Source organism: Oncorhynchus keta, chromosome 13 (assembly GCF_023373465.1).
Source record: "Oncorhynchus keta strain PuntledgeMale-10-30-2019 chromosome 13, Oket_V2, whole genome shotgun sequence".
Classification (NCBI taxonomy): Eukaryota; Metazoa; Chordata; class Actinopteri; order Salmoniformes; family Salmonidae; genus Oncorhynchus; species Oncorhynchus keta.
The window spans coordinates 30,102,901-30,112,844 of record NC_068433.1 but is presented as its reverse complement, the minus strand read 5'-3'; the positions used below and the strand labels follow the sequence as shown (position 1 = coordinate 30,112,844).

Genomic DNA, 9,944 nt, shown 5'->3' with positions numbered 1-9,944 from the left:
TATCCAGACAGAGATTCTGATGTAATATTAGTGGGTTGGAGTGTTTTATAACATTTTAATAATGTATTGTAGTCTATGGCAAGTGATGACTCTGTAACTAAACAAAATATGTAAATAATTTTAAAAACAGTTTGGGGGAACAACTACAAGCACAGAAAGAGTAGAAATAAGGCCACATATAAAAATGGCCGAACTTCCCCTTTAAGTTCAACACTTTATTGTCCATTCTTGTTAGAAATGGACATTCGTCTTCGGCTTACAGGCATGTGGCTCAAAAACAAACACATTCTCATTCTGAACCCTTGAATACATGATATAGACATTCATTTGTTTAAACATTTGATTTTGATTACTTTAATTTGCATTTAGTCTCCATGTTTTTCAGTTCCTCCAACTGTTCTCTGTAGCTGTCCGTTTTCATGTCTCCTAGTTCCATCAGAAGGTTACACATGTCTGGCTGTCAGCTGCTGATTGTCTTGGTTAGGGCTGGTGCTTGGATCTGAGAAGAACTTCAGTCTACACCCTGTGCCTGTTCAGGCTGAATCTGTACCATGATGTCATTCAGGTTGACTTCTCCAGATTCTTCACTGAGAGTTTGAGTCCCAGACAGACACGGCAGCACCAGGGTCTTCGTCAGTCCTTCATTCTACAACTTGTACGTAAGTAGTATCAAAATTCACACAAAACCCCTCGGCTACCTGGGTAGCTCGTTGTGCTGGCTCTTTCCTTTATATACCTTTCCATGTGAAACATTACGCAATGTTACAGTCTCATTAGGACGCAGGGACAAAAACAGACATGTTCAAGGACTCTATGAAAAATGTATAAAATGGAACTATTCAAACAGAGTATTCTTAGGCAGCATGGATATTGTCATTTAGCTTGATGCTTTTATGCAGTGTCTTACAGAACAATTTGTGACTCCAATGGGAATTGAACTCACGACTCTGAAGTCTTACTGACTGAGCCACACAGGACCACATGGAGAATGTGCACACGGTTAATGTGATTCTTTGGGTTCACCTGAGGTCAAGTCTGTCCTTGTGTGTGTTAACAGATTGCCATTCGCAAACACGTCCATTTTCCCAGGATACAGGTGCAACACAAACAAGTACCGGATACTAACAGGCTGCTAAATATGAACGTTTTTCGAAATATATCTGTTGTTTGTACTTCAACAGGGTTTACCAGTGTGTATTTGGGCCTGGAAAATGCTACCATCAGGCCAGAAGACAGATTTGGTGCATTGTACACTTGAAAAAATGTTTCACTGATCTTTATTATTTTACCATGAAGAAACGTTCATGCACAATATTTCAGAAACGTTTCAGTCAATGTTTTATTAACACAATTCCATACAATCATCATGCGCTTTCATCCATTAATAGATTGAAACGGATCATTTTGCAGTTGCTTACTACTTTGTTTCATGAATATAATACACAGGTCAAATCAATCCCGATAGTTGTGATGTAACATTTATATTTTCAGAAGTAGAGGCGTCTGTGATATAGAGTTTGATTCTGTACCACTTAGTTGTCATAACTGAGTTGTACAAGCCACGTCTTAAGGATGAAAGTGAGTTTCTGCCGATCAAAACGGACATCTGCCCATACCGGTCTATTACAGAGAAGTTCAATATTAAAGTATGATTGGATCTGTTTATGCATCCCGTACAATCACTGAGTAGATCAGTCGTCTAAGTAACAGTCCTCTATCTTAGGAATGAACGAGATGACGTCACTCAGTTCGTCCAGGCTCTCCTGTAGCCGTTCAGCTGTCTGTCTGATCGTCTGGATGAACTTCATGGTCTCTGACTTGACCTCAGCCTTTGGTTCTTCACATCCAGGCTCCAGCTCAGTGATGGAGTCTGTGTCCATCACTTCTAACTTGCTGGTATCACCAGCCTGTTCATTCGACTTCGCCTGTCGGATGTTGTGGATCTCTCTGGCATCCATGGCGATGAAGAAGATATCAACCGCTACAAAAAAAGCTGAAAATATTCCTGTCGCCACCTCTGCCACACGCACTGCCCTGGCAGTTTGGGCTGCCACCTTGCCAATATTGGCCACCCGGAGTAGTCTGAAGAGCTCTATTGTGCCCGCAAGGCCTTTCCCAGCCCTCACCCCAGCACTAGCAGCGGCCTCTACATTGAAACCGGCACTTTTTATCTTAGAAGAGCTACTTTGCATGAGTGTCTCCAAACCCTCAGCGATGTCTTGTAGAGATGTCACCACAGAGTTCATCTTCTCCTGGAACTCCTTGATGATGTTCTTGATGGCTCGGCGGTCGGTGGACTGATTGACCATGTTGGTGATGTTGGATACTCCGGCTGTGGCTCCACCAGCGACAGCCACCCCAATACCAACCCCAGTGACGATCAGGGAGGTGCCCAGAGTGAAGGGAGCCAGGATAAGCCCCACTATAGAGGTGATTCCTCCAGCAGCTCCAATAACACCTCCCGTCAGACTGCCTATGGTTGTTCCTTTATGCATACTCTCCAAGCCGTCTGCCAGAGTTCTCAGCTTGTCCAAGCTGGTCTGGAGTTCCTCCACAGTTTTCTCACTCTACAGAAATGCATGAATACATTTAGATGAATGAATGAATGGAAATGTAGATGGTTGGATGGATAAACATACATATTGAACAATTGATTGATTGAAATTGTATAGCAAACCTTTTTTGTGATGAAACTGATAATGAAGGGTTTCGCCATGATGTCACCAACTGAAGGCCTAATGGTCGGGTCTTGTTGGAAGATGTCACACAGGAGGTCGCGGAGCTCAGATGAGAAGCTCTCTGGGAGAGATGGGTAAGAACCTCCCAATATTTGGCGGATGAGCTTGATTGTGTTCTCTGCAGTGAACTGTGAAGAAAGAACTGTCTATGATCACCCAATATCCTTTAGCTAGGTGGTGGACAGGCAAAATAAAATGCATTCAATATGTGTCGGAATAATTGGATGTTGATTGACCCTTCAAGTCATAATTTTGCAACCTGAGTTTACAAGTTTTGGTATATGATATTTGAACTTTTCAGCTGAAAAGTGATTATACAGAGCAATCTTACAATCTTAATAGTTTTTTATAAAATACAGGTAGTTAGTTTGACTTTGTCAATGATATTCCTACTTTAAAACCATTTGACTACACTCAACCTCAACTGGAAAATGCGAAATTAAAATGTGCATTTGAATGCAGGATTACTTACTGCACACTGAAGCATACACAACTCATACAGCACACATCCCAAGGACCAAATATCACTGCAAAGATGGAAAATAAATAAATAAATTCTCATGTTATTCTCATTATTTTACACTGCATAACCCTCACACGTATAGTTTCACATTTATAACCCCATAATAAAGCCTTCATAGATATGTCATAAACATATCCAGTGTGGGGTGTATGTCTCTGTGTGTGTGTGTGTGTGTGTGTGTCTGTGTGTCTGTGTGTGTGTGTGTGTGTGTGTGTGTGTGTGTGTGTGTGTGTGTGTGTGTGTGTGTGTGTGTGTGTGTGTGTGTGTGTGTGTGTGTGTGTGTGTGTGTGTGTGTGTGTGTGTGTGTGTGTGTGTGTGTGTGTGTTTGTGTGTGCGTGCGTGCGTGTGCGTGTCTGTGTGTGCGTGTCTGTGTGTGCGTGTGTGTGCGTGTGTGCGCGTGTGTGCGCGTGTGTGCGCGTGTGTGTGCGTGTGTGTGTGTGTGTGTGTGTGTGTGTGTGTGTGGGCGCGCCATGACAGCTGATCTCTGAAAATGTCAACTTATTTTACATTTTCATTATTGTCTTGGTCATCTTATTGGCTTGGCTTACCTAACATACAGTATGGCTTGTGACATCACTTTGACATATTTTATGATACCATATCATAAGCCTTGTGACAGAAGGTTCAAGTGACAGTAAATGATTGATTATCCACCCTCAAATGTTTTGTTAGCTTTCGTGATTTCATTCTCACCTCACTATACCTTCAACATTTTGGGTAATTACTAACTATTTAATCAATATCTTTTAAAAAAAAATCAGGAATATATATTTAAATATGCATGTTAAATATTTTCTACCTTTTGGTGTCATACGTTCCACCAGTTAGAATCTCTGGGCCTAAATAACCCACCATTCCATCCTCGTTGGTCGTCCTGATAAAAGAAATTGGAACACGAACACAAAAAAATACTAAAATACTCATTGATGAAATCAAAAATGCTCGACTATTAATGTATTTAACTATTAATATGTGTTGTGTAAATTCATCATGAGCCAAGTAACATACTTTTCATTGACACTTCCAAACGCTCCCAAACGAAGTGTTTCAAATTCTGTGAGGAGTACGCTCTAGTATGGATCATAAAATATCATTGTACAGTTGAGGCATTAAGCAACATTTTATGACATTCCATTATTTCATTTAGGCACTGACATGAATCATATCATACGTTTTTGCAATCATCTCTATTTGTATTGCTGTGAATTCCATGTCAACAATCCCACCCAAATCATAACGTGCGGTTGATTGTTTAAGAAGACTTTACATGTGTAGGCAGTCATTGTTAATACAAAACTGACTTGCCTAGTTAAATGAAGGTTACATTTGAATAAAATAAAATAATAATAACTAGGCTTTACATAAAACCTGACATTTTTTCAACCCTCCTTTTTCTTAAAAAAAAAAATCCAGGCTCTCTTTAAACTAATAGCTTTTGCATGATGTTCTATTAGCATTACCTGGGGTCTCAGTTCTCTGTGAAGAAGGCCCTGGTCATGTACATGCTTCAGGGCCATGCAGATCTTGACAAACCAGTCCATAATCTGTGAAGGTATCAAAGTGATTATATATTTAGCCTAAAATAAACATTTAAAACAGTTGTGGTGTGGAATTTTCTAGTTATTACTTCAGCTACCTTCTCAGAGTACTCTTCTGTAGGGTTTGTCATCTGCTCTTGTATCTTCTGTGACAGATTTCCCTTTGCACAATGGTCTGTCACTATATAGTAGCAGTTATCCTCTGTGAAAATGTATTAGTAGTTTGTGTGTGAATTCTACCTGAGAATTCTAATCGTGAAACATATTAATACTATTAAACTATTATACTATTTAATACTGTAGTAGTTCACTTGTTGAAGTTGCTGATACTGTATTACCTTGTAATTCCAATACATTGTCTCTGAAACAAATAAAATACATTTAAATACAAATGTAACAACAACGACAATGATGCAGTTACCTAGAAATGAGTTGTTGTAGCTTACAATGTGGGGGTGACTAATCTGTCTGAGGCTTTCAACACTGGAGTTCAGGACAGATGTCTGTCAAAACAAATGATATGTGACTTATTGAAAGATAGATGCATGTGAATTATGTATTTTATCTTTATGAACACATGTCATTATCAATCATTATTGTTGCACCTGCAGAGTTGCCTGTAATTGAAAACCAATCATGTATCCTATCCCTCTGTGATCATTCCAAAAGATATAATCAATTCAGAAATAACAAATAGTTCTCACATACCTCATTCAGTTTGATCTCTTTAATGACGAACTGGTCCCCATGTTTGTCAGTAGCTATGACACCGTTCTCTACCTCCTTCTGGGTAGTGTATCCTTTCTTCTCAAGGACACTCTGTGTTTTCCCCATCTTTAGATTCCACTGGAATCTGTGTCTCACTCATGTCAATTAGCAATGCAATATTATTTGAAAATCAATCAAATAAATTGCAATATACACTAAGTGTACAAAACATTAGGAACACCTTCTTAATATTGAGTTGCACCCCCTTTTGCCCTCAGAACAGCCTGAGTTTGTCTGGGCATGGACTCCTCAAGGTGTTGAAAGTGATTCACAGGGATACTGGCCTATGTTGTCTCCAACGGTTCCCACAGTTGTGCCAAGATGGCTGGATGTCTTTTGGGTGGTGGACCATTCTTGATACACAGGGGAAGCTGTTGAGCGTGAAAAAAACCCGGCAGCGTTGCAGTTCTTGACACACTCAAACCGATGCACCTGGCACCTACTACCATACCCCGTTCAAAGGCACTTACTGTAAATCTTTGATCTTTCCCATTCACCCCCTGAAAGGCACACATACACAATCCATGTCTCAATTGTCTCAAGGCTTAAAAATCCTTCTTTAACCTGTCTCCTCTCCTTCATCTACACTGATGGAAGTGGTTTTAAGAAGTGACTTCAGTAAGGGATCATATCTTTCACCTGGATTCACCAGTCTGTCATGGTAAGTTCAGGTGTTCCTAATATTTTGTACACTCAGTGTATAAACACATTTCCGTTTGCGGTAATACTAACAAACCAGTAAGGTGTATGTATATGTTATTTACACAGGCTTACCTTTGCTTGTCTGTCTGCTGGTTGTGCTGTTGGTTTACCTAAACTCTGATTTGAATAGGAGTTCCAGTCTTATGCGCAGGGCTCCTCTGCTTCCATGGCATGATCAAACTAACCCACCCACACCCATATCCGCATTGCATGTTCAGCAATCCTGGATCAACTATCAACCATTGTGTCAGCTGGGAGGGACTACAGCGACGTTTGGGCTAAACTAAAGCATTCAGATCATGTGATTTACAAGAACTCATAAATGCCTTTAGGCTGAAGTGAAAGCATTCACAAGTTCAAGTGTTGAAACAAGAGCTGTGTACTGTCGTCAACTTGTTTATTTTGTCATGCTTTTTATTGTCCTCTGTACCTGAAACACATGCGTATTATCAGTTGAAGGGGGTGAAATAATTATGTGTTTTCCTTTTTGGCACACCGCTAAAAATAAATGACAAATTCATATTAAAAAGTCGACAGATATGAGAAAACGGTTTAACATACTGTACATGCATCAGTTTGCTATTCTTTTTTTCATCTTGTGTTTCATTAACACAGTTTGCGAGCTGCTTAGCTCTGCTTACCAGCTGGCAGATGTGGTAGAGTAGTAATTGCTTTGGGAATTGTCTTTGGTTAAAGATGAATAGGAATTCAAAGGTAGGCTATCCAACTCTACCTCTGAGTGATTTTGTGAGGAAAAATTCAATTTCACATACTATAACAATATTTGATATTTCATTATCAACCTACCTTTGAGTTCATGGTTCTAAGAGAGCGAATGGCTGATCAAACTGGAGTCTTGTATGTGAAAGAACATGACACTAGACTCATGTTTCTTCAACCTTGGTAAACTGAAATAACATGATCATTTTTATTCCAATAATGTTTCTCAGACGGACTGCTGCTTCCCTCCAGTCTCCCCTATATCGCCTTTAGGTCTGGCTGGTCTCACACGACCCTTTTCTTCCTAAAAAAACTACACTGCCATGTGGAGGTACTGTTGTCTACTCTACAGTCTCCGACAAACACTCTCAGGTTCTTTATTGGTTGTTTATTGGTTAAAGCTCTATTCAACCAGGTTAAGTGCAGAGAGCAGTGTGTTAGAGCAGTTACTACTAGTTTATTCTTGAAGTAACATGCAACTCAAGCCGCTGCAATGAATTAACTTCTTTGACAACAAATACATTTTTCAAGACAGACCTTGGGTCCGATGTGGATGACACTCAAAAACTTTTCTGTCAGCCTGTTTTGTTGGAATGGAGTTTAGGCCTTCCATGGTGACGTCACCATGTGACACATTTGTTCAAATAGACCAATAACTGTAACGCTCGTCTGAAGAAGAGGACCAAAGCGCAGCGTGGTACGTGTTCATGAAGATTTATTCAAACTGAACACTGGCACAAAATAACAAAGTGGAACAAAACGAAACAGTTCTGTCTGGTGCAGAAACACAAAACAGAAAACAACTACCCACAAAACACAGGTGGGAAAAGGCTGCCTAAGTATGATTCCCAATCAGAGACAATAACAAAGAGAGTTCGAAACCTCTCTGTCAATAACAGCAACAACAAAAAATCCCCTTCCCACTCAGACCACTCACAGACAGTCCTAGCAAATGTCTTGCTTGAGCTGTTGCCCTTTGCGAAGAAGCAATTATTGTTTATTTTTGACCATTTTAATTTAAATCAATCACAGTTACCCAGAAATTATTCAATATTGAGATGAAAACAGCTGCGTTGTCACGACTTCTGCCGAAGTCGTTGCCTCTCCTTGTTTGGGCGGTGCTCAGCGTTCGACGTCACCGGTCTTCTAGCCATCATTGATCCTTTTTTCATTTTCCATTGGTTTTGTCTTGTCTTCCCACACACATGTTTTCTATCCCATTCATTACCTGTTGTGTATTTAACCCTCTGTTTCCCCTCATGTCTTTGTCAGAGATTGATTTGTTGTCAGTGTAGTGTGATTGTTTGTATAGGTGCGTGTCGGGTCCTCGTACCCATGTTTTGTTTGTTTGTACATTTATTGTTATGGAGCATACTCTTGGAACTTTATTAAAAGACTCCATATTTACACTCCATTTGACTCTCCTGCGCCTGACTTCCCTGCCACCTATTACACCTATGCGTGACAGAATCTCTGACCAATATATATGAAGTCAGCAGGAGAAGACCCATGGACCTGGAGGAACGCGTTCAGGAACAAGCGAGGGAGCTTGACTGTATCAGCTCCGTCATGGAGCACATTGTCCAGAAAATGGATCGCTGGGAGAGACAGGGAGTTTCTCCAGCGCCACCACCACCACAACCGGAATCTCCCGTGAACGTTTTTTCCTCTCCGGAATCGAGGATCCATTTATCCCTACCCACGGGATACAACGGAGATACTGCCGGCTGCCAGGGTTTCCTCCTCAAGCTAAACTTATATCTAGCCACGGCCTCCCCAGTACCATCTGACCCTGAGAAGAGTTACGCCCTCGTCTCATGCCTCACCGGGAAAGCCCTGGAATGGGCCAGCGCTGTGTGTAGAAGGGAGGATGCGGCGTTGGACCATTTTGAGGAGTTCACCCGCCAATTCCAGATAGTACTCGATCATCCACCTGAAAGCAAAGCAGCGGGTGAGACGAGGAGTGCACAGGATTTTGCTTTGGAGTTTAGGACCTTGGCTGCCGGCGCTGGATGGAGCGACAGGGCCCTGATGGACCATTACCGTTGTAGTCTACGCGAGGACGTCCGTCGGGAGCTGGCCTGTAGAGACACCACCCTCACCTTCGACCAGCTGGTGGACATGTCCATCAAGCTGGACAACATGCTGGCTACTCGTGGACGTCTAGATGGGGTCTGGTTGTTCCATCCTCCCGCACCCTCTCTCCCGAACCTATGGAATTGGGAGGGATGGTGCGCAGGGAGACCGGAGGGGGTTCCCGCTGGAGCACCATTCATGGTCGCAGAGGGCACACTGCTGGTCGGTGCCGGGTTGGTTCCTCTGGGAATAGAGAGGGCAGGCAGGGCATTCTGGCGTCACCCCAGGTGAGTAGGCACCATTCTCATCCAGAGCCCTCTGCTGCACTAATGTTTGTCTCTGTCTCTTTTCCTGATTTTTCACTGCATTCCCAGTATAAGGCACTAGTAGATTCAGGTGCGGCTGGGAATTTCATTAATAAAAGTCTAGCTCATAGTTCAGGGATCCCTATTGTTCCTGTGGATATGCCTATCCCTATTCATGCCTTAGATAGTCGACCATTAGGGTCAGGGTTTATCAGGGAGGTTACCGCACCTTTGTGTATGATAACGCAGGAGGGTCACAAGGAGAAGATTAGTATTTTCCTTATTGATTCTCCTGCGTATTCTGTGTAAGTCGCTCTGGATAAGAGCGTCTGCTAAATGACTTAAATGTAAATGTAAATGTGGTGCAAGGCCTACCCTGGTTAGTTTGTCATAACCCCACTGTTTGTTTCTTGGCCACAGAGGGCTCTCACGGGGTGGTCACGAGAATGCTCAGGTAGGTGTTTAGGGGTTTCCGTTGGTGCTACTACGGTGGAAAGTCCAAACCAGGTCTCCACCGTGCGCATTCCCCCCGAATATGCCGATTTGGCTCTCGCCTTCTGTAAAAAGAAGGCGA

The 9,944-nt window shown here is 42.0% G+C and overlaps 1 protein-coding gene across 3 annotated transcripts; it reads right to left on the bottom strand.

Annotated features, from left to right (window-relative positions):
- Positions 1–1,261: 1,261 nt before the first annotated feature.
- On the bottom strand, positions 1,262–6,491 carry LOC118392154 (serine/threonine-protein kinase PLK4-like). Of its 3 annotated transcripts, none has more exons than XM_035783834.2 (10): positions 6,342–6,491; positions 5,508–5,652; positions 5,221–5,302; positions 4,898–5,001; positions 4,722–4,805; positions 4,270–4,331; positions 4,061–4,135; positions 3,211–3,265; positions 2,678–2,866; positions 1,262–2,567 (listed from the first exon to the last, which is right to left on the bottom strand). In XM_035783834.2, the coding sequence occupies exons 2-10, from the start codon at positions 5,631–5,633 to the stop codon at positions 1,692–1,694; spliced, it is 1,653 nt and encodes a 550-aa protein (XP_035639727.1). In that variant the 5' UTR covers positions 5,634–5,652; positions 6,342–6,491; the 3' UTR covers positions 1,262–1,691. The 3 variants fall into 3 exon arrangements, with proteins under 3 accessions (XP_035639727.1, XP_035639731.1, XP_052315928.1); XM_035783838.2 differs by lacking the exon at positions 6,342–6,491 and adding an exon at positions 5,138–5,160 and having other exon boundaries at positions 5,246–5,302; positions 5,508–5,600; XM_052459968.1 differs by lacking the exons at positions 5,508–5,652; positions 6,342–6,491 and adding an exon at positions 5,138–5,158 and having other exon boundaries at positions 5,246–5,302.
- Positions 6,492–9,944: the final 3,453 nt, after the last annotated feature.

What these genes read in the sequence shown, in the direction of transcription:
- LOC118392154 (XM_035783834.2), bottom strand. Translation starts at nt 5,633, where the DNA reads ATGGGGAAAACACAGAGTGTCCTTGAGAAGAAAGGATACACTACCCAG. An exon ending in TGTGTATGCTTCAGTGTGCA is followed by an intron (nt 2,867 to 3,210) that starts GTAAGTAATCCT and finishes CTTTCTTCACAG; the next exon opens with TTCACTGCAGAGAACACAAT. An exon ending in TCAGTTTCATCACAAAAAAG is followed by an intron (nt 2,568 to 2,677) that starts GTTTGCTATACA and finishes GCATTTCTGTAG; the next exon opens with AGTGAGAAAACTGTGGAGGA.